Source organism: Aotus nancymaae, unplaced genomic scaffold (genome assembly GCF_030222135.1).
Source record: "Aotus nancymaae isolate 86718 unplaced genomic scaffold, 86718_ANA_hifiasm-v0.15.2.pri h1tg000036l, whole genome shotgun sequence".
In the NCBI taxonomy this organism is placed as follows: Eukaryota; Metazoa; Chordata; class Mammalia; order Primates; family Aotidae; genus Aotus; species Aotus nancymaae.
The window spans coordinates 10,407,557-10,432,399 of NW_026988450.1; the positions used below are offsets into that span (position 1 = coordinate 10,407,557).

General features: G+C 40.3%; 1 protein-coding gene across 4 annotated transcripts in view; it reads right to left on the reverse strand.

Annotated features, from left to right (window-relative positions):
- Window positions 1-22,041, reverse strand: part of TOX (thymocyte selection associated high mobility group box) — a 313,410-nt gene extending 291,369 nt beyond the window's left edge. For 3 of the 4 annotated variants that reach the window (XR_010345528.1, XM_064384220.1, XM_021671420.2), the window contains exon 1: window positions 21,751-22,041. Coding sequence is in view for 2 of the 4 variants with exons in the window: in XM_064384220.1 (XP_064240290.1) it covers window positions 21,751-21,852 (102 nt within the window). In the remaining 2 variants the exon portion in view is untranslated. Of the gene's footprint in view, window positions 1-15,973; window positions 16,163-21,750 lie in introns of those variants that run through there. The other variant, XM_064384221.1, reaches the window with a different exon arrangement.
- Window positions 22,042-24,843: the final 2,802 nt, after the last annotated feature.

Sequence of the window (24,843 nt, forward strand, 5' to 3'; positions counted from 1 at the left end):
TCACATCAAGTTTTCCATGACGCCTCTATTTCCTTCACACCTAGGATCCTTTCTCACCTGTGACACATTCTACACCAGAGTTGGTGGAAACACCCATCCTTATAACTCAAATAACTCAACAGTTAACACTCAAGTGATTTCTGCCATGGCCTTGACTGATAGTTGTGCTGAATGGTATAGAAAGTCTCCATGGTTTCTTGAGGAATTAAAGATAATTTAAGAGTTTTATGATATGTAAACATTATGTTTTATGAACATATGATTTTAATATCTTGTTTTCATGCATCTTGTAAGCATAAAGGTTATCTCTGGCACTACTTCAACAGATGGTTGTCAACTAGTGTGTCAAAGCATATTTTTGCTTTTCAATTTTTCATAGTGGGCCCCTAAATTTTGATCAAAGCATAACATTTGTCTTTGCCTTAAATGAGATAAATTACTTACGGCCCTATTGGTCGTGGGATCACTGAGGGAAATCCATCATTTAGAACAGCCAGCACACATATGATCTTGTTGCAACTCAGATAAAAAAAAAAAATCCAAGAGTGACAAGGGGCTAAAGTCAAAGAAAAGCGGCAGCTACAGGAACATACAAAAAGGTGGCCTTGCAGGTACCCACCGGAGCACCAGCAGCCAGGGTCAACAGGACAGAGAGTGAACGCCAGAACAGTAAGAGAGCTGTGGAGGACTCCTTTTTCAGTTTCCTGAAACTTTGTTCTATTTTTTGAGACGGAGTTTCGCTCATGTTACCCAGGCTGGAGTGCAATGGCGCGATCTCGGCTCACCGCAACCTCCGTCTCCTGGGTTCAGGCAATTCTCCTGCCTCAGCCTCCTGAGTAGCTGGGACTACAGGCACGCGTCACCATGCCCAGCTAATTTTTGTATTTTTTAGTAGAGACGGGGTTTCACCTTGTTGACCAGGATGGTCTCGATCTCTTGACCTCGTGATCCACCCGCCTCGGCCTCCCAAAGTGCTGGAATTACAGGCATGAGCCACCGCGCCCGGCCGAAACTTTGTTTTTAAAGCATTGACCTATTATTTCCTTTTAAGTACAGTATCAGAAATTTTAGAATATTCACTTCTATGTGTGAACCAAGAAGGTTAAGAACAACTGACAATCTAGCACTAAGAATATATTTTGTCTTTCATGCTATCCTCTCTGCATTTTTTATTTTTCACGCATAAACTTTTTTTCCCCCCAAACCAAAAACTTCTGGAAGTCAGTAACTGCCTCCTTGAATCCTGCTGGTATTATATGTGTGAAAGATGGAGCTGGCTGACAGAAGGCAGGTCCATTTTTGAAAGCCTGCACACTCTCCACTTAAAATAGGACCTTTCAAGTTGCCTGAATCAGAAGGCTAGGATTTGTTATAGCTGTGAAAGAATCCTAATAATGATGATATATCTGCGAATGGGGCAGGAAACTGTTTTAATCAAGATGCCTGGATACAGCTGTTTGGCTTGCTCCTTCAGCCTTGCTAAATCCCTGCATTCTTCCCAGCTCTCTGAGACCTGTTCTTCTGCAGCAACCTCCTTGGCTTCTGATTCCCAAATTCTTTCTCTAACTTATGATCCGTGACTTGCCCTAAGAGTACAGGGAAACCCTGGAGAAATGCTTTATCTTTTGCTACCTTTAATACGCCCCAGTTGCCCTTTAGCCAAAAATGGTTCCTATGTGAATTAAAAAGAGTGAAGTTTTCTGCTAACATGTTATAATGGAACTAGCTACAACCATGTTCAATGTCTAGTCTCAATTAAATTTCACTCTTTGGAAACCTACCTTGCTGTGTTTTTTAGTCATTATGACAGATGCCATGGTGCCTTTCCTCTTGATATGTAATAAATGACAACAGCATTAGCTTTTTAATTTGGTGTCTCTAATAGAGATGACACTGCTTGCTTTTAGTCTCAGAACCTCTTGATATTGTGGAGTTTACTATTTAACAAGCCAATGGATTTCTCTGACTTCTTGGGCTGGAAAAAATCTTAGAGGTGATCAAGCCCCTCTTTTCAGAGAAGAGAAAGATGAGAATTAAATAACTTGCCCCACATCATTTGGTTAGTTCTATAATTAATATCCAGGGCCTGATATTCCATCTCCTTCTTCTTTCTACCACACCAAGCTATAAACAGGACCTTTTCATGAATTGATTTCATCGCTATCACTAATCATCAGCAAAGTAAAAGAAATTACCTGAAAGACAGACACTAAGTGGCTTAATACCAAATAAATTAATAATTATGTTGTTTCAAAAAATACACTGATATATTTAAGCACCGTGAAAAAAGAAATGAGGTATACAATCAATTATCTGGAAATTTCTAAACATTTGACGTTATAGACTTGTAGGAGTACAGTACCTGTAGGGTATTAGCACTTGGCTCAAATCTCTCTAATATTTCAAAGAAGAAGCAATCACTTGATGTTGGCATTTGACAGCAGGAAACACATAAGGTGATTATATTTTAACTGTGTCTTATTATTTATATTTCAAATGTCATTACTTTATAAGAGATGGGCAAATATGTAAGTTGTTGCACTGTAACTACAGTTTGGGAGTGAAATTAAATGATAAAGAAAAAATGCATTAAAGAGACTGCCTTACTGTACCATATGGCTCTCAAAGTCAACCAAATCTCTTTTTGGAAGACTCTCAAAGACCCTAAGAACTGGCTATTTTAAAAGAATATTTCTCTTTGTAATGTAAAAGAAAGGTTCTTGATTTTGTCATTAAATGTAAATGTATTCCATATTTGAATATAAGGTATTCCAGTTTCCATTTAAAGACATGGAGTAGAGTTGCATCTTTTTTCCCCGTAAAATGCAATTATGAAGAAAAGAAGAGCTTCTGAGTGAATTATCTGAAGTAGAAAATCTTAACCTCTTTCAGAGAAAAGGAGCTCTACACTGGGCAACATCATAATTCTCGGGTTGCTACAGACACAAACACACTATTAATATTGTGCTCTTTTCATTTTTTTTCTCTTTGACAAAGATCACAAATAAATATCCAACATTCTAAAACACATGGCCTAATTCCGCAAGCTGTTACAACAAAGTCCTTTGAATTATTATAAATGCTTGAACATTAAAAATTCATCAGCAAGGAGAGAGAGGTGCTTTCTATTTGTGGTGTTCTGAATTTAAACACAACCCGCTAAGAATGGCTGATTGTCCCAAGGAAGCACTGCTGACAGCCATCAGCAGGTCTGTGTAAATGGTGTATGGAAAAGGTAATAAGAGCTTCAGGAGTATATTTCAGCCCATATAATAAAGTAATTGTGAAAGTATAATTGCAGTCTGGTTCCATACCATATTAGGAGAAGAAATGAGATGGTAAGAAAATATGAGATTCACAGAATTATTTTGTAAGCCATTTCTGCAATGACTGTTTCCCAGAATAAGTAGAATTTGTCAGAAAAACAATTTTAAAATGCACAATAATGTTTACCTTTTGGAACCCATTATGATGAACCTGAACAAAATGAACACTGATTATTTGACTATTCTAAAAATATCCTGAACTTATGAACACTTCATACATAAAAAATGGTATTGAATAATGTTAAACAAGTTATTTCAGCCGATTAAGGCATTAAAAAAAAGAGTTGCACATGAACCCCATTGTTTATTTTTGAATGATACCTAGTTCAAATGTCCAAAGATTTAACTATTTGCACGATTAGAATTTCAATTTTTAAAAATTCATTCCTTTGGCTACTTCATAAACAATCACTATTGGCTTAAGTTACCAAGTTACTGCCTCCCACAGGCTATCAGTTGCTGTCACAGCAAGACTGGAGACAGGGCAAGGAATGCTGGTTCTACTCTCAGCCATATCATCTAGACTAAAGGAAAGGAAAGGCAGCAGAGAAGATAAATGCACGAGGGAACAGTAGGGTGTTCAGAGCTCAATAGTAATAGTATTTAGGTCAAATATTAAAGTTGTCCATTTAATTCTCAGTTGACTCATCTTCTGTTAATAGGGTACATGTACCGCATCTAAGATTATTACCTCTGTAAGTACACAGATTTTTTCTCTTTTTCTATCGTCACCATTTTGGCACAGTTCCTGGCACAAAGTAACCATTCAGAAAATATTTAACGAATAAATTGACCAATATTACAAATGTCATGGGCCTGGAAGCCTTCTCTATAACTACCCTATGGCACATGTTCCAAAACCCCTAGAAAATTGCGATATGGGATCAGGTATAAGGAATCTACATCTCTTAGTCACTAATTTTTCATTTTAATGGGACCTTGAGAATAAAGGTACATAAACTGCAGATATGTAGCATTCATTCTCCTAGACTGCTGTTTCAGATGAAACCTCAAAATGTGTTAAATATGAGGAAATTACCTTGATTTGGATAAAGGCAAAATCTAAAATGCTTATTTTTATATGCCTAAACTGAGTTTTTAGAAGGAAAAACATATTCTTGTCACTAAGAGCAAATATCCATTATTTACACATGCCTGTTTAACAAGAACTTCCAAAAACAGATTAAAGCTAAAATGAGGAAAAGAGGGAAAAAAATCCAAAAAGCAAACAAACAAAACCTCTGATTTTTATGGTGTTCTATGGACGTTGTGTAGTTAGACATTTATTGAGAAGTCTTCTATGCACACACCTAAAATCTACGCATGCCACCTGCCTAATCAGAGCTGCTGGGTCCCCTGCACTGTTCCCTAACAATAAGGGAGAAGATGGGAGAGCCTGGATGCCCAGAAACAGCAGCCTACTGTGGGCAGGTGAGGATGCCAGTGGGAGAGTGCTAGTGAAAGGGCGTCTGTATTAGTTTGTTTTCACGCTGCTGATAAAGACATGCTCAAGACTGGGCAATGTGCAAAAGAAAGAGGTTTACAGGCATTACAGTTTCACATGGCTGGGGAGGCCTCACAATCATGGCAGAAGGCAAGGAGGAGCACGTGACATCTTAAGTGGATGGCGGCAGGCAAAGAAAGAGAGTTTGTGCAGAGAAACTTTCCCTTTTTGCTTTTTTGTTTGTTTGGTTTTTTGTTTTTTTGAGATGGAGTTTCACTCTGTCCCCCAAGCTAGAGTACAATGGGGTGATCTCGGCTCACTGCAACTTCCGCCTCCTAGGTTCAAGCAATTCTCCCACATCAGCCTCCTGAGTAGCTGGGATTACAGGCACATGCCACCACACCAGGCTGATTTTTGTATTTTTAGTAGAAATGAGTTTCACCATGTTGGCCAGGCTGGTCTTTAACTATTGACCTCAGGTGATCCACCCGCCTCAGCCTCCCAAAGTGTTGTGATGACAGGCATGAGCTGCCGAGCCAGGCCATGACTCCCATTTTTAAAACCATCAGATCTTATGAGACCCGTTCACTATCACGAGAACAGCATGGGAGAGACCCAGCCCCATGTTTCAATCATCTCCCACCGGGTCTCTCCCACAACACATGGGAATTATGGGAGCTATAAAATGAGATTTGCATGGAGACACAGGGGCAAACCGTATCAGCATCTAAGAAAGTAATTCAGAAGAATCTTGAGAATAATATCAATCATCTTACAAATTATGTCTGCCTGTGGTGGAAGGAAGAGAAGGAGAGAGGAAAGAAGGAAGTCTGGGAGGAAGGAATCCATGCCTCAGGCCATTTATTATGTTACAGGCCTCTCTCAGTCCCATATCTGCCCCCACTTCACCCCTAAATCATCACCATAATTCTTCAATTTCTTGCTGATCCTTTTCCTGAATTTTCCAAATTCTCTTCACGTTAGGTTTTCTACTAATGCCTAAAAATATAATACCACACTTGACTGTCTCCTGCCATCACTACATATCATCAGTTTCTGCAAGTGATGAAGGAATTTTTCTCTTCCACCTACACATAGGATATCCGACTTCCTCCCTCTTTGCCATTGTCTCCCTACAAAGCATAACATCGGTCTGCCTAGGGCACCAGCGACTATTGAGCCCTAACCAAAGTCTTCCAGTTTAGACTAAGATGAAATACTTTGTTAAACTTTCTTATCAAAAGTAGAGAATTAGTGAAAGTTAGGGAACGAATTAGGGAAAACAAATCATTCCATTCTCTGTGGTAAAGATGACTTAATAAAAGGCACTTTTCAAGGCCTCAACTCTGTATTTTTAAAGAGTATTATGTTGTTTCATGCATCTCCTAGGAGCAAAGAACTATATATATGCCAAGGCAGTAGAACCACAGAACAGCAAAGACTATCTTCTTACAATACAGTTGATTCAATTGTAAGTGCTTCAAAGTATCATATTTACATTAAAATAGACATGGGTGTGTTGTAGAATATAAGAGCCACATATTGGTTAAAGATGCCTTCTAAGACCTATCTAGATAGCAGAGGCACTTCCAGCCATCTTCCTCTAGCCCTGTGGAATACAAATTCCCTCCCATTCATTAGGGCACTCCAGTGGAAAAATTGGAGAAAATTGCTATGTGGATACTGGAAGATTATGCGATATCTTCAAAAATGCTGATAGAGATTTCTGAATATGTTTGGACGCTTTAATATATTCCCCAAATTTACCAATAATATGTGTATTTGCCACTAAGCAAGCTACTTCAAGAAAGCATTTACTAATAATTTCAGTAAATATTATACCACAATTAGAACAGATTGGAAGCTAACTCAGCAGGTGTGCTTCTAAGACTATACATAAAGCATTTATACTTATGCTAATGTCTGGGCTTATCAATTAAAACATTAATCTGCATGTAGACTACAACCTCATGTGTGCTTTAAGAAGTTAGATTTTAATGTAACTCAAACTTTTGGCTAAAGTATAAAACCCCTAAAAGGTCATCTTTCATTGAAAATGCATCAAAAGATAGATCAAAACCTGATCATTCATTTCAACATGTAAGTCCCACCAGGGAAGTCCTCTCTGGCACATTCATACTAGAAATGAACATTAGCCCACTGACAGCAGCAATTTGAATTCCACCTCAACGACCCCCAGCACACTCTCTCTACATTGGCAGCATTATCTTCCTCAAACACAGTTCTAGTCTTTTCACACCCCTTAATCCTAAACTGTCCCTGGCTCTTCGTATTGCTTATTCCAGTGGGCTCCTCCCGGTTTGCCATGCCACATCTCCCACTATGGAAACTCCAGGCACCGCCCAGCTGACTCCCCTCAGAGAGCCCAGGATGTCACCCCTCCACGTGTTTCCTCATTTTCTCTCTTTTGAAGCCTTTCACTCGAGTTTTTGCAACTTTTCACTAGAGGAAAACATACTACACGTAACTAATTAGTGTTGATACTCTCTCCGATAATCAGAACTCTGTCATTTGTGTGTTTCCATTTTTGCTCAGATTGAGGAAGCAAGAGCCCAATTTAAATGTTGAATTATAGCTTAATATGTAGTTCAAGAAGTATGCTTGCATCTCCACTTCCAGGGGATAATGTTCTATGTTAATGCAAATAACCCTATTGTATATGTGGCTTTTGAGTTGTCACAGGTTATTTTATAAAAAGTGGGAAGTCTAAAAAATAATTCAAAAATTAGGAGTAACTTTCCCTTTTTTTCACTGCTGGATATTTAGGCCAGTTGAAATTCCATCTCCTCCAGAAAGCAACAGGGATTCCTCGAACTTCAGCTTTTCCTTTTGCACCACCAGCACCTTGACCACAGACTTCATATCACGTCAGTTATACTGTGGCTCCATGATAGCTTTCTGTATTCCTCTCTATTAGCTACATGGAGGCAGGGTTCATGACTTGCTCATCTATAAGTCCTTCTCTGACCCACTTAACTCTCAGAGTAAAGCTCTGCACTCAGTTGGTGTTCAGAACATGCTTGTCAATTTCTAAAAATGAATTAAGCGTCCCTTATTAACAACCTCAAAGCTTTTCAAAAAGTGCATTCCAAATTTTTTTTTAAATCTACTTCTTAGGCTAAAATATTCTCATTTCATCCCTATGCAAATATTTGTATGGGGACCACATTAGAGCTACCTGAAAATAAGAAGTTATAATGGAAACAGTGACACAGCCTTAAGTGAGGCAACCGAAATAGGAACTACTTTAATACTTTTACTGAAATGTTCTCTGCTTGATAAAGTTCATTACCAGAATATCATCTTTAAAAGTGAAATGCATTCAGCTGAGCACTTTTTTTCATTTTGTAAATAGATTTTTTCCTTGCCTGAGCTCTCAGTATAAAGTACAAAATAGTCTTCCATAACATTAGAAAAATGTCACCCCGTACGTAGAGCTGAATTTTTAAAATAAAATAGATTTTTCTTCTTTAGCGTTTTAAAGGTACAGTAGTACCTTCATATAGTGATCATCTGTACTGCATACCATATGCAGACTGGATCATCAGCTTGCAATTTGGTATGTTCTGAAATGAGTCGAGCTAATATATGAGAGTCTAGAACAAAGTTAAGTCCCTACAGGATAGCCTAAGGCCATAAAGTCACCAACCTTTCAACGTTACCCTACTTACTGCTCTAGCTATATTTAAAATGACCCTGGCGCTAATCTTTTTCTCACCTATTCAAAATGACATTAAAAAGTAATTATGTACTGAATTTACAGCCCAACCCCCAAAGTTTCACGTTACATAAAATGAAAACTTATGTATGGCATATTTGTTTTTATTTTTTTCCTGTTTTTACGTTATTGAGTTCTTGACTGTCTGGGTACTGTAGCCAAAGTTGCCTTACAAAGAAATTTTCACTCCACTTTAAAATCTCGCATGTACTGTACTGGATTTTAGGCATTTCAGTAAGATAAATGACGTATCACCACCACTGTATCTTGACCAAGCAGTGATAGCAGAAATGAATCTTCAACCAAGGAGCCATTTTCTAAGAAATGAACACTCATAAGTTTAATAATGTCATTTTACAATAAACATTATATTCTTGCTATTTTCTCCAAAACTCAGAAACAACTGTATGAATTTTCCACTTCTCAGAAATATGCCCTTTCTTCCCTCCCCCGTCCCAGGCCAGATCTTTTCTAAAGATTACAAGTTATAGAAAGGCAACTGACCTCAGGTAAATTTTTCCACTGGCTTACATTTTTTTCTTTCTTTTCAAAGTACTCTTTGGGGGGGGAAAAAAGAAAGATAAACACACTTCGTATTGCAAGTGCCATAAGAAAAATATGTTCTGGCAGACTTTTCCCAACTTGTAACCGAAAAGAATTTACATCATCCAAGTATAAGTACAGAGAGTAAAAGAAAGAAATCTCAAAATAGATTTTTGTTCTACTTTCAAACTCCGAGGCTCAGGGAACACAAGTGTTTCACTTCAGAAATGAGTAACAAATGACTTCAGTACACATACACCTTTCTCTTTTTGGAAAAATTGCACATAAAAGAGCATTTTTTGGCACGGCTGACCTGCAGAGATATGGAGCTAAGCAGAGTCATGAATTCACTCGCTCTGATATGCACACATGATACGCAATTAAAATCTCCATTCACATTCCTGCCGGGTTGTCAATCATGAGGAAAGCCTTTTTGACAACATTCAGCGAAGCGTACCAACTAACCGCTCAACAGGAACTTAAACAGTAACAGCTTTTGTTACTAGCAAGAACGAATTTTTCACCAAGATTGGGTTCAGTTTCTAAGAAATCATTATGCTCTGAATTTTAGGGCCTTTCATTAAAAATGAAAATGTGTCAAAAAGATTTTGTATAGCAAGCTATGTGATGTCATAACTAGAAAATATGAGATATGTAAAAAATCCTAACCTTTTCAACTGCAGAAATCTTTTAAACATTTTTTCCCCCTTTAGAACAATGAACAATGATCTTATAAAACAGTTTGCTGGGGGGGGGGTGGGAAATGTGGCATTTCTAATTCATTCTGAAGTTTTCCATTAGAATTTTTAAACTTTTAAAATAGATTGAGGCTCTAAACTCACTTGAAAAGTGACCAACCAATCTATAAACCAATGGGAAAGTGACTTTTTTAATCATGAAAGAATATGTAGCATGTTAGAAATATTGCATGCATCAAACCTTTCAATTTTTGAAGCTCTGTAGAAAATATTATGCACATAAATTCTTTCCAGATGAACCCAGAAGGTACTCTGCTCATAACTTAGTTTCTGTTGAACATCTAATCAAAGACTGTGCCCTTCATAATAGCATATTAGTGTGCTTTAAAGCCATAAATCCATAAAAACAAGACCCAGTAAAATTGAATACAGGATGCTTGTTAATCTGCTCCTGTGTCTGTTTTAAGCAACTAACCTTGGATTACAAATTTGAAACAAGTTAATACTATCAGATATTGAAATATTTGTCTTCTTACTTATCATGCTCTGTAACTGAGAGAGCAGATGCATCCTGACCATTAACAGTCATGACAAATTGCCTTGCTAATGAACGTTACACACTGAAAGTGCCATAACTGATTAAACTACAATTTCCCACTACCAGATAGAGAGAGAGTTGGGGACTCCAGCAGTGGGTGACTCTGATATTCTGCCAACAGGCCTTCGGGGCACAGTGCGATATTCAGAAAAACACTCTAAATTCCATATGAACATATTCTGAAAGCCTATGTGTATACAACAGGTTTTTAAAGCACATTAGATAAAACAGCTTAGGTTGTAGCTGATGAGCCATGAAAAATAGATGTGTTTAACTATTTGGTATCCTTGCAAGTATGTGTTAAAGAATATTCTCTGATGCGGGTTTCTCTCTCTCTCTCTCTCCTTCCCTTTCCCCGCCCCCAAAACATTGCGTGTGCTTTGCATTTCACATAAAATCTTTCTTTTGTCAGTTCTTTTGTTGGTGCAAAATTGGCAGCAGTTCAAATTCAAAGTACTCCTATTCATTTACTGACCAATGTCATTCTAGTTCACATCAGCCGGAGAGCTAAGCTCTAAAAAACATAAAAGACTTGCTTCACCACTGACGAATAATGTGTACACTTTTACAGAGCTTAAACCTTAATGCTTTCCCTGAAACTAACAATACAGTATATCTTATCATTCCTTTTTCACAAGCAGGCAGCTGCTGAAACGCTTGCCACTTCAAAATATCAATTGCTTGCCAGAGTTGTCCTCAACACACCCTGTCAAATTCATGTATATTGTGCAATGAAAATGGTGCAGGGCTGAAAGCTAGAAATTGTGTCAAATTCTGCTGTAAGGGTATGATGTGCAAAGAACAATGTATGACAACCGTAGAGACTACAAACAATGGCACTGGAGCCAGGGACTTCATAGATCACAACTGCGCCTGTACATATTTTATTGTAGGCATTATATATTTAAAGCATAACAAATGTACCATTGTACATTATGTGCTGCACAAATAGAAGCTCCTCCCACTCATTCGCCTTTTGCATTTCTCTTGATGATGGAAACATAGTTGAGTTTCATTTTTTTTCTCTTCTCTTAAAACACTGAAGGTTCCTAAATCATAAAGGAAACACACACACACACACACACACACACACACAAGGTTATCATAGAGTAACAGAAAACAGAAGGCAATAATACAAGATGAGAAAATGAGATCTTGTTCACTTAACATTTTGGATTCTCTCTGAGGACACAAAAGCAAGGATTATCTTCAACATGAACTGAGGGTATGAAGAGAACTACACTATCACTATGCCTATAAACTGTTGTCTACCTAATTTTAATGCAGATAAGTGCTGGCTTATTGATTTGCACGATTTTCCAGCAAAATGGAAATCCCACGTGAATATGTTCTTTGTGTGTAGAAAATATGGCTTAAGAAGCTTTTACTATTATTGCTTTCCCATGCCAAAAGAACAATTAAGAAAATAGTATCTCACTACCGTATCAGGTCTATAAACTAACGCTGATTAATTTCTGTTTAGATTTTAAATATTCCTTCCCATTTCCCGATTCGCTCTGTTGACTTTAAATGAGTCTCTGGTTATTGAAAAGTTGTTTTTCTTCTAAGCATCTCTTTAAATAACATGTAAAATCTGAAAAGATTCTCATTTTGGTACACACCTATTTAATTATAAAGGAGCTCATGGCTATAACAACCCGACACTAATTCAGTCAATGACTGTGGAAATGGAAACATGTTTATGTGAGACGATTACTCTGAATATATATTAATCTCTTCTATGACCTAGCTTAGGTTACAAAACCTTTATCAGACTAGTAGCTTGGAGTGGAATTAACTGACTGGAGGAAAAGGAAAATGAACAGATATGTTTTTAAGGTGTTAATAAATATTTTGGAAAGAGAATAGGTGGTTTAGGTGCTTAGGGGTGCTGACCTTTGCTATGTTGATTAGTGGGACAATGATGCATTATTAACACACAGCAGCTGTACCTGAACTGCTGCCATGAATATAATAGCCTTTTATAGCCATCAGGGGAGTGAGGTAGGAGGCCTTTATTAACCACTAGACATGATTAGCACATTATGTGAACTTTAGTAGGCAAATTATCTCTTATTGAAATATAATGTTGGTTATAACTAATTGTAAACATGATTTTTAAAACTTCCCAGTGAAAAATTCAAATGTTTTACTACCATTCAGCTCATTATTGGCTGGTAATCGCCGACGAAAACATGGTCTATTTTGTGGAAAGTACTTACAGGAGCTGAATCTCAAAAGGCAGATTGTGTCACAGAAGGCTGCCTTTAAAATTATTTAGCATTACAAGTTCAGGGATATTAGCATACATGCAAACTTTCTCTCCCTAATTAAGTAAAAGTGTTCATGAACTAGAAAAGCTGCTTTGGGATTTTTCTTCCTTTTCATTTCTTTAAGTAGTTCTTAAAAGATTAGTTTTGCAGTAAATTTTTGAGAGTTACCTTGAAAAATAACAGCATAATTTATTTCAAAAAGCTTAATTTTGGGAGAGGAAAGATTATCCCATTAGCCTTAGTAACTGAACATAGCTCTGAGAGTCCATTATGAACAGTCTTTTATGCCCTGGCAGGAAGTCATTAACATAAAATAAATCATTAGCTTTGATATTAAGCTTCTACTATCTGCAGGTTTCTACGATTAATGTTCATGACTGCATCTGCCAAATGATAAAATATACTTTTTGTTGAAAGGTTATCCTGCCTCTTTATTATTAACATTTCTCTTTATACAATTGTTACTGGCGTTTTAGGCTGAGGCATATTGGTATAGAAAGGAAGCACTGTTTTTTTTCAATGATATGAAAATGCCAATGCGTATAACGCTTTACCCATCATTTTTTAAATTAACCATTTAATTGAGTTAAAAGGCTTAAGGAAATCAGGTAGTGCTCAGATACTCTTTCAATGTAATCGCACTGTCTTTAGACCCAGTTGGCCCATTCAGTAACTAACCTGGTACATTATATTTCACATCTCTGACCCGTATATCAGAGGAAGGTGCAGAGAGGTAAACTTGCTTCCCTGAAGTCAAGTACTACAAGAGGATATTTTCCTCTTTAGCAGTTATTCTCCACTTTTATCTTATCTTTTTACAGTGCAAAACAGTCAACAGCCCTCATCAACAGCATCTCTCCTTAGGTGCATTGACTCTTAATGTGGAGAGGGGAAAAGAGGCCCCCTGTTGGGGGAGCCTATGAATATCTGATGGAAGGAGATTACACACTGTACCTACAGAGACCCCATTTTCCCAATTCACCTTTGACTCTCCAGAAAGGTTATCTCTTTGACTCTCTTCCTGAAAGAACCACTAGTCTACAACTTTTCAAGACACTTTTAGTCCACTAGGGTAGCAGAAATTGAAGAAATGGGCTGAGAATGCAGTATTTTGCTAAATTCTTTGAGTTTTTGAACATTTTTCACCACAGGATTTCAAATAATCTACCTCCTTTGCTTCCTTAATTCTTGTAAGGCCTCTTTGATACAAATATAAATTATTTACTTTACTGGATATATGGAAGACTGGAATACAGATGGATTAAAGGTTTTAGAGTCAAAACTTTTACTGGACACAGAACAAAGTCAGGCTTCTCAAGAGAATAGGAAACAGAAGGAGGGAATCACATCCTCTTATGGTTAGGTTTATTTTGCCTAGGGAGTAAGTCAACATAGACTTAACGGCACTTGGTTTTTATCTCAAATATTCAACATAAAGGACTCTTTGCCTGAGAAGGCCTATGGTTTTCCTCAAAAAGACCTGGTTCTTTAGTCTTATTAGGTTATAATATGTCTGTTTAAAGCCCTAAGATTCTGAACAGCATCTTCTCCCGTGAAATATTGCTGACTCTCTTAAAAGGGAGTGGTAACCAGGCATTCCTAGCAGTTATGATTTTTCTTTTCCTTTGTTGCTGCCATTTGTTACACACATTGAGGGAGTCTGCCATTTAGGATAAATTTTCATGTATTTATGACTAGAAATAGTCCAGAACCATGAGAAACACAAACATACACACATGCAAATACACACTTAGACACAAATCCACCCACATACATCCATACACATGCACATACCCATACACACACCAATTTTTCTAACTTGGTAACCCCACCCCCAAAGTGGTATCAAAGACTTCAATCAAAAGGCATTTTAGGCAAAAGGAGTATCATCACTACTGCGTATCAGACAAATAACCTGTAAGGCCACATGGCACCCAAATGCATTCTATTTTCTTGGCCACCGGCAAAGCTTCTTATCAACCAACCATGGCCTTCCTTTAATTAGGAGTCCTTTCCAGACAGTTTCATAAAAGCACATAATTTAGGAAAGAAAAACAATAAATACTTGGCTAAAGCAGAACCATTTAAATCTCCCAAGTGAAAAATGAACAAACAGAAAAAAGCATTAATAGTGACCCTGGTTTCATGAGCTTTGATACTATAAATATATATCAGTGATGACTTTTTCATGAGTGACATGGAAATCTGAAAATAGCTTTTAAAAGTTAACTTTAAAATTTTTATCAAGTAAGGCAAACTTGCCATAGATCAAACTAAAGAAGTGTGGGAAATACTGATACCTCCCGTCAGGAAAGAGCAAGGAGTTTCTGGAATTGCCCTCCCTTCTCATCTTTTCTGTTGCACCATCAACATCCAAGCACAGAGCAATATAATGTTCCCATTTTCAAAATGAATGCTGTAGGGAGAAACATGTTATAACCAGGAAAAGCTCATTCAGGTTAATGTGAATTCCATGTCTGAAAGTATTATGAAAGAACTGCTATAATTAACAGTCTGTTGGCACTTCCATTATAAACCACATTTCTAAGCAGTTTATAACTCAACTGTTTTTAATGAGAAATTGCTCTTTGGGATGAAAGTTGGCATGCATGGTTTAAAACAAAAAATTCTCAAATTCATAAGGGCAGATGTAAACGGTATCATCTTGGCACTCTAGTTTCCTAGCGGACAGTCCATTTAACACAATTCACTATCAATCAGGAAGACCAGCCTATCTGGTTCTGAAAAGTGCATGTTCAAAGAAAAAGATCAATTGAAAACATATCAATAACTCCAAGGTAGAAGTAAATGAAAGGGGAAAAAAGCATGTCTAAAATTGGTGAAATTAACACCTTGAATAAACATGTGATTTAAATAAATAAGGGAGCATTCCAGCTTCTAAGATGACTCAAGCAGAAGCTTCTTGCAGGCAAGAACTACAGTTAAGATCATGAGAACCACAGTGTTTGATAACTACGATGTGCTACAATCTTGTTTTCTGATAAAAGTAAGAATTTTAGATGCTTGGATTTGGATGCACACAATATAACTTTTATTCTAAACAAAACGGATAATATTTTTAAAATGTAATTGTTAATAGCATTCAATCAACTCATGGTAATTACATTTAAATTTTATTGACACAAAAGATAAATATCTCATCTATGACTTCTCAGAAATCTTGAGATTCTCACTCAGATAGCTAAAATGTAGGTGGTAAGTGACCTAAATTTGATTAATAGATTCAGTTATACATAGGCAACCATTCCTGTTCTACTTATCTGTGTATATTCTGATGAGAATACATCACATGCTAACCCCTGTTACTTACCGCAAGTATAACCCAACCTACCTTACTGTATTCCAACTGAAGATCACAGTCCCATCATCATACTATTTTGAAATCTAAACATAGCTTTCTCACTGAGGAAGGATGTTTAAAGGGGCTTATCTCTGAGCTCTAAATACACTGCATAAAATGGAAGAGGGCGTGGAAGGGAGACTATGATAGCTTAGAAATACCAGCCGTGGTTATTTTCCTCTCAGTATCATATGGAGGTTGTCTTACTCTGTTATAATATTGTATGACTCTGCATCATCCATTTAGGTGGCGGGGCAAGGGGGGAATGGAGAAAGGAAAACAGCATAATTTGGGATTTCAAAAAGCGGATATGGGTATGAGGGCTGGTGGATTCCAAATAGAAAAGAGAATCAGGTTACTGAAAGAATGGATATGTTCACATGATGATGACGGTGATGAAGGAAGGTGAGTTGGGGAGGAAGCCAGGCAACCTGGGCAACCACAATGGTGATTAGTATCCAGTGGAGAAGAGAGTTCAGATTAGAAGTACAGACCTCCTAGGTTCAAATGAAGATTGGGAAGGAGAGTAGCAAAAGCAAGCCTGGTCCCAGGAGTTGGAGTGGCTGGGAAATAGGTGACTGGGACGGAGGTGGAGAGGCAGCAGGTAAGAGTCGCTGTGCACACTGATAGACCTGAGGTTGAAGGCTGGCTTTAAACAGAAAAGGAAGGATCATCAGTACTTGAGAAACATTCCCAGGGTCTTTCCAAGTTTCTAAGGTCTTAGCAAAAGTTTAGAAAGCATTAGAATAAGTCACTCTGCAGAGCTAAATAAAATCACTGTGCTCCCACTACCTTCGTCATTTTCTAGGCTAACCCTCTTGAATGGAGCCCATCACAAAAAACATGTGACCACTAGAAATATTCTCACACACCAAAACCAGCATTTGAGAACCAGATTGGTACCCAGGAAGTCACCCCGAAAATTGGAAATTTCCCTACTTCTTCCTGTTTCAAGTACCTTACTTCTTTCCATTGTTCTTAATTCCCTTGCAATCACATCATTTAAACAAAATCTGCAATAATCAGTCAATTAGATATTTATGTATTAGTTTTTGTAACTAAGCAAAATATCAAATTCTCCTTAATATCATTTACTAACTTTTAAAATCTATGATAAACTGTGAGAATACTAAACTACATATGCAATGTTAAAAATAACATCAGATCCCTCCAAAGCTCATAACCATAATTTTGTTTGCATAGACATTTAAAACTGAATTTGTAATACTGAAATAACCCACAAAGTCAAGATAGCTACATTTGAGGCTTTTGTATAATATCTGATTTAGTGGCCAAAAACCATGATTGCTTGGTTTATGCTCTTTCTTACCTATGCATTTATTTAAAACATATTTAACAACCTCAAAACTTCTGAAAAGTGACAGCTGATAAAACTCCCTGGGGAATTTTAATTATATATATATATAAAATGCATGAAGAATCAACTATGATTTTCCCAAAGTCCTAGAAGTTACAGAGGTGGACAGAGAACTAATCAAGTATGGTGCTCTAAATTGCTTATAACCCTCCCTCTTTCCCCCTCCTCCTCCCCATAATCCTCCTTCATCTACTCCCCCTCCCATCCTCTTCCTTTTTCTTACATTTACTATTCAAAATAGGAATAATGACTCTTTCTTAATGTGCTTACAAATCCTGTGTTTATGATGTGATGAGTATTGCCACATTAAAGCACAATACATAATACATTCTAAATAGGAAAATAAGCTCAAAGGAGATGTTGCAGAGAATGTAATGAATCTTGTTATTCTTAAAAGTTATCAAATGTCTAATGTTTGTCCTGACATTTTCAAGCAGAGTTCATCACAAATGGGTCCTTCCTTGTGCATTTTTATGGAAAGAACATTTGCACTGTCCTTCCTCATTTCAATGATAAAAGCTGAATATTCCAAATGTCCATTATTCTTCACTCTGTATATCACTAGCATGAAGCATGGGTTTGTGTTTTGGACTTCCCTGTTTCTAAATCAACCAAAGAAAGATTCAGGACATGATTCCATAAAGGCAACCACTGAGAACAGTGAAGCCCATTATTTCTCCTCCCACTGCAGGCCGAGGTCACCATCCCTGTCATTAGCCATGTCATAACATAATTGTATTACTACTCCTTATGTGGGCAGATACTGAGCAATAACTGAACACATCACATCATTGTAAAAATGAAAAAGTACCACTTCTTTGTCCTATATTAGCATAAAACCAGTGAAAACAATCTTTGGAAATGACGGACGCTGCACTAAGAAACTGGAAGAACTGTTATTACTCTGTAGGTATATATTTAAACTGATGATCTGACATCTTCAACTAGAACAGAAAATAAGACTATATCACTACAGAACTCCAGTTGTAAGCTCATTTAATCCAATTTATTTTGGTAGCATTCAGCTCAATTAAGGGATACAATGTTACTTAAAATAGTTTAATTAGATGAAACTCCACTATGGTACTCATCTTTCAATGTCTGAAACACAACCATGCTTTAGGCTGCAAGAGGTGAATACTGTTAACTCCAGCCTCCATGTGTCTGTCCAGTCTATGAGCTACACTGTTATTTCCAACATTGACCTATATACAGCAACATGGCATCCGTTCTGGCTGTTTGTATAAGAGATGTCTCACATACTTGCCTTAACCAACATCATTCGCGTTGTTCCCACAATGGGCTACATGAAAATGGAGGCCACTTTGCATAGGGATATGTTCATAATGCATATTAGTCTTACAATAGAGCAATACTAGATTAAGCTGTTTCCAAAAATGCCTCCTCAAGAGTTTATTAACTGAAAAATGTAAGTAGTGTCTTGGCAATCTATAGAGCAGCACTGCCGGAAAATGTCAGCAGAGTAAAACAATCACATTTTAGTTTAGAAAGCTTCAGGAAGAGAACATTCATTTTCTCCATTAGACTCTCTTCTGACATTGAAAAAAAAATGTCACTGGGAAACTGTAGCTACAGTTGTAGCATTCTAAAGCACAGACAGATACTGGTTCCGCTGGGATTTAGCACACCAACTTGAAAAGCAAAGTGTTGACAGGTTTAAAATAAAGATAATTAGTAATTTATGATCTTATCACACTATTAAAAACAAATCACCTGACAAACTGACTGCTATTTGTAATAAACTACATATTCATTACGCCTCCGAAAGAAAGCAAGATTTACTTTGCAGTATTGTTCTTTTGGGGATGTCTGATCCAACTTGTTTCACTAAATGTTGATACAGATTTCTTACTTCATCTTTTCCAAACTTCTGTCCTTCTTCCATTTCCCTGCAAAGCTACTCGTGTCATTGCAAAAACAAATGCTAGTTGACTGCATTATGAACAACTACAATTGTGGAACTGGACAGAAATTTTGTACCAATGCTAATGATGGTGGAGTGAAAAAACTCAAGTGCCTGGGCTTTGCGGGGCCTAGAAAACCACCCAGTATATTTAATATAATCAGGGACCAGTGACAAATATAATGATGGACTGCTGCACAGAGATGGGCCAGAGATGTCCCTGGAGAAACATTTCCACGAAGTCTTCTCCTACTATTAGAAACATGTCTTATGACTTTGCATTTTAAAAAATCTATTATTCCCCGGATAAGTTAAATAGAAGACTTGCAACTAGTCTATAGAAAGGGTGCCTAATTTGCATTTAAAAAGAACAGTTTGCTTCTTATACACGGGGTGACTTAAAAGGAACTTCAATGAGCTAGTAAAGAAATTCTGAAGACTTTCTAAATTAATTTATTCAATTCACAGCACAATCCACTAAAATTATTTAAAGCACTTAATTGGAAAATGATTTAATATATGAAGTAATTCCTGATTTTCCAAAGCATTTAACTTTTAAATTAAATCTGACCCTGCTTATCACAAGAACGAGAAGTGAAATGTGTATCCAAGTCATTACCTTCTTTTTGGGGCCTAAAATCACTGATAAACTTAATAAGATTTGTCCAGTTTCGTTGCCAAAATGCTTCTGAGCTTTTGGTTCCGGTAACTACAGTGGAATATGTCTTTACTCTCCAAGACAGAACTGCAACTTTATTATTTTTTATTAGCAATAGTACTGGTGTCATAAGCAAAATAAAACGTAACGCAATACTTGAGTGTACCGGCAAAACAGATTTTAGACTAAAAGAACTATGTCACCTGCAAATAATGAAACTCCATCACACAAACTCCTCTGCGCTTGCCAAAGTTCCCGGTACCTTTAACTTGCACCTAGCTGAAGGGCTCCCTGTACAATGGAAGCCGTTCTGCCTTGCTCAAGACTGGATGTCCTTCTTTTCTAACTTGCCTAAACGCCATCGGCACACAGCACAGTCCTTTGAGTGGGTCTCACGCTGCACACAGCATCGAGGAGTTTCTCCGCGGGGAAGTGTGTGTGTGAGAGAGCCTGCCTGCGTGTCAACACTGTCCAAGACTCGGAGCTGCGAGTCGGTCGCGTGGTGGGGAGCCCAGGGGCTGAGAAGGCAGCCCACTAAATCCCTCCGTACCACGTAAAAAAGCTGTTTGGTGATGACTCGCCACCATCGCCACCAGGCAAATGTTTGGAGTCCCAAAGATTTTTACCGTGGAGTACACCGAGGGGTCGCCATGGACATGCCTGCAGGGGCTGTGAGTATCCGGCGGATTTATCACCGTGAGAGAGCTGGGGGTCTAAAAGGCCCGCCCCGTGTTTTAGAGAACTCGATTCTCCCTGCTAGCGTTCATCCAACGGGACCGCTTAGACTCGTCCAACGAGCCCGAGGCAGGGGCAATCGTGGCCCTGCGACCACTCTGGGGGACCGGTCCCTGCGTATCCTCCCTCTCGGGGATGAGAGTTCGAAAACCCAGGAGAGTAACCCGCTCCCTCGTACCCCCTGACTGTCCCATAGGCGGACCCAGCCGAACTCCGCAGCAGCCCCGGGCCAGGGCCCCACCTCTGGGTCACCGGCAGGATCCGCCTCGCCCCGGCCCCCTCGAGGCCCTGGCACCGGAGGTCAGCGAGCCGTGGGTACAGCTCAGCCGGGGACCCTGCTCTATCCCGGGCCGAACGCGAGAGCTTTGGACTTGAACGCGACGTGCTCGCCCGGCTCCCAACAAACTTGCAATTTCCGCGCGCACCCCTAAAACAGGAGCTGTTCCCCAAACCGTGACCCAGCCACCCCGCTGTGCTCTGGGCCTCGAACCGGTGTCCGAACTCGGACTCGGCTGCCGGAACCGGTTTGGGAAAACAAAAGAGTTGTGGAGCAGTTTTTCCTGTGGGGGGTAGGGGTGCCCCCCGGGTCCCTGCACCCCGACTCCCGGCTGCTTCCCTGCCAACTAATCCGGAGAAGGGAAGTGGTGCCACGAGCCCCCACTGCCCGGGAGAGGGAGGGAGAGAGAAGGGGGAACTGGGAAATAAACTGAATTCTCTTACTCTGCCTCCGTTCCTGGACCCCAGACACACCCCCAAAGTATTCCACGGTTTTCTCTTATTATTTTTTAAACGCCCCCCGGCTAACCTAGGCAGGGATCCTTAGTCGCGAACAGCAAGAAGGAAAGAATCCGAGTAAATCGTGTCACTTTGCGCACAATCGCGGTGTTTGGCAAGCCCCCGGAGCTACTCCACAATATTTACTACCCAAGCGCACGCAGGCTGCAGCGGGCTACGAGCCGAGCGCGCCCGGGACCGGCCTCCGCCGAGCCGGCCCCGCCGCGGCCCGGCCGCCGCCGCCCCCCTCCCGGGATCAAACAGCAAGAACACGGTGGAAACAAAAGCAGAGCGTTCACCTTGTTGCAATAGTAGGGGTCCAGGCAGGGAGAAGGTCCCAGACAGGGAGCGTCGGGCGCAGCGGCGGGCTGGGCTGGAGGTGGATAAAATCTTACGTCCATTTCACTCTCACATCAAGCAACTCCTTTTCTTTTCCTTTTTTAAAAAAAGTGTTCAGCAAAACAAGCTTAGACGGAATAGAGTGAGGTGTCTAGGCTCAGGAGTAAAAGAAACACCTTCCTTCCCTCACATCCGTTTGTGGTTTGTTTAAGAAGAAGAGGAGAAAAAAAAAAAAAGAGGGGGGAAAAGCGCTCAAGTCTCCCCCAAGCCGCGGCGCGCACCCGTTGGCGCCGAGCGCGCAGCCTGCTCCGCCGCCGCCTCTCGGTCCCGCCGCCGCCGCCGCCGCCGCCGCCGCCGGGCAGGTAACTTCATGCGCTCATTGTCCCCCCCGCCCGCCCCCCCATCCCCGCCTCCCGCGCCCCTCGCCGCCCGGCACACGCGCTCGGGCTCTGGGTACTGGGCGTTTTATTGGAGACTCTGAGTTGCTCTGTTTGTAGTTTATTTTCTCCACCTTGGAGGCCTGGGATGGGGGGATCAAGAGGGGACAGGGCGGGAGGGGGGCGAGCGCCCCGGGCCGGGAGGGGTAGGGAGCGTGGCCGGACGCGGGCTCCTCCCGGCCCAATGGCTGCTGCTCGGAGCCGGGGGCCGGGACGGAGAAGGGAGGAGCGGCGAAGGAGAAGGAATAGACCACGGCCCGGCCGGGACAGAAGCGGCGGGACCCCGGGGGGCCTCCGCTGTGCCCGTGCCGCGCTCCTCGGGGCCAGCGCGTCGCACACAAAGGGGCTGGCGAGCCAGAGCCACCGGCGGCTTCGAGACACCGTGGGGAGCGCGCAGCGAGGGGGCGCTGTGGCGCACCCCGCCCCGCAGCCCCGCCCCCGGCCCCACCCCGCTCCCACCGCCCCCTCCGCGGCCGTCCCCACCCCTATCTCTGCGACCCCCACGCCCCGCCTCGGCTATTTCCCATCCTGTCACTGTGCTCCCCTCCCTACTCCCGGCCCGTAGCGGAGGTGACTTTTCTGCGCAGCGCCGCTCTCGAGGGCCGAGAACCCACAAGGAGTGCGAGCCCTCTGCACGCTGTGAGTGGGCAACTGTCCTAGGGTCCCGAGCCGCTCGAAGGGTGGGCAGCCGCCCGCCTGGGGGTGGACGGACTGGAAGAGCCGCCCCTCTTTGGTTTCTTTCTCCTGCCTCCAGCCCGCACCCCTCCGCGATCCGTGCCCCACTGGACGGTTTGCGAAGGCTGACGCTGCCTTGGGGACTCACAAAAGACCACAGGAGTGATTCGAAGTGTAAATAGGGAGACAATTATCAGCACACAATCCGGCTAAAGGGAAAACATATGAGTTTGCTTGTTGCGCCTCATGGGATTCTTCTCTTTTTATAGCTGGACGCCCTAGAGTGCTCTTGGCGGTCGACGAAAGACCTGGAGTCCGCCTCCCCATTCCTCCGGTGGGTGAGTGGGATGAGGAAATCGCCAATCATATTTTCCTGTTTTGCTTCCCCAACTCGGAAACTTGCAACTTGCCGTCTCCTGGAGGTTGGGACAGTTTGGGGTCTCCTGGCTGCTGTCCAACAGATTAATCTCTGAGAGCAGGGTCCTCCGTGGGAAGTCCAAGTAGGAGTAGGTGACATTTACCTCCCTCTCAGGAGGGAGCAGCCTGCACACTAGGGCCCAAAACTCTGCAAAGAAGCGTGAAAGTTCTTCATCCGTTTCGCTTGTTTTGTTACTCCACACACCCTTCTAGGACGTGTTGATTGCCAACTGCTCGGCGCAACTTGCCCATAGCTGTCTCTTCCCGTGCATTTCAGAGCACCAGTCAAATATAACCAGAGAGATCTGGAAAAAAAAAATCTACAAAGGCAATATTAATGATAAAATTAACGCGGCTGAGTGAATCGTCAATGCAAGTTCCTTTACGAACTCTTTGTTAAGTTTTGCTTCCTACTCCTTACATCCTCTTTCTGTTAAGCCATTTTTTTCTTTCTTCTTGTTATCATTTTAAAAAGTAACAGAAATACAACTTTCTTTCTACTTTCAACATTGACATGGTGGAGGCTGGGTTGCAAAGAAGCAGCAGGAAGAAAAAAGAATTATTCTATACATTCACAAGTCCTTCAAGGCACAAAATAAAAGAAATAGAAAGTGTGTCCTTTCTCCTAATAAAGGTCTTTATAATAAAATTTAAATGAAGTTTTGTGTTTCATAACATCAGCTTTCCAAATACTATTGTAGATACTAAAATGTGCCCATATGTATTCCTTCCACAATAATAATAATAATAATAACAAACTTTTTAGGTTCAAATTAAACATTTCTCATCTTAAATTTCCATCCTCAATCCAATATTTACTATATCATTTCAAAACTTGATTTTAAAAGAAACTTTCTTGGAGTTCATCATTGATGTTTGTTTGATGACCTTGTGAACATCAGGAAGATGAAATGAAATGGTTCAAGGCTGGAGTAATACCATTTTCTGCATCTTGACACTGGGGAGATAATGATACCTCTTGCTTTGGTCTACAGACCTACCACCTTTCTCTACTTTGAGGGAAAATCCAAATACGTGGGACCTGTGCATTCCTCTACATAATCAGGAGCCCAGTTTCTCCCATAGGAGTGTATGGAGTCAAAGTGGTATTCTGTACATGGCATGATGTGATCCGTGGGAATATGAGATATTGGGGAAAAAGTTCTTACTTCTAGCCACTTATGCAAAGAGAGGCCATCTCAGTGTCACCTGAAAAAATGCTTGCTTTATAATGCTCTATAAGGCCCATCATAAACTGAATGGATGTATTTCTACTAAAAGTTGGGGAAAGTTGAGTATCTAAACCTCTGAGTAAATGATAGATGGGAATATGAGCTATTGGGGGAAAAAGTTCTTACTTCCAGCCACTTACACAAAGAGAGGCCATCTCAGCGTAATCTGAAAAAACTCTCGCTTTATAATGCTCTATAAGACCCATCCATCATAAACTAAATGGATGTATTTCTACTAAAAGTTGGGGAAAGTTGAATATCTAAACCTCTAAGTAAATCTTAATTTGGAAAA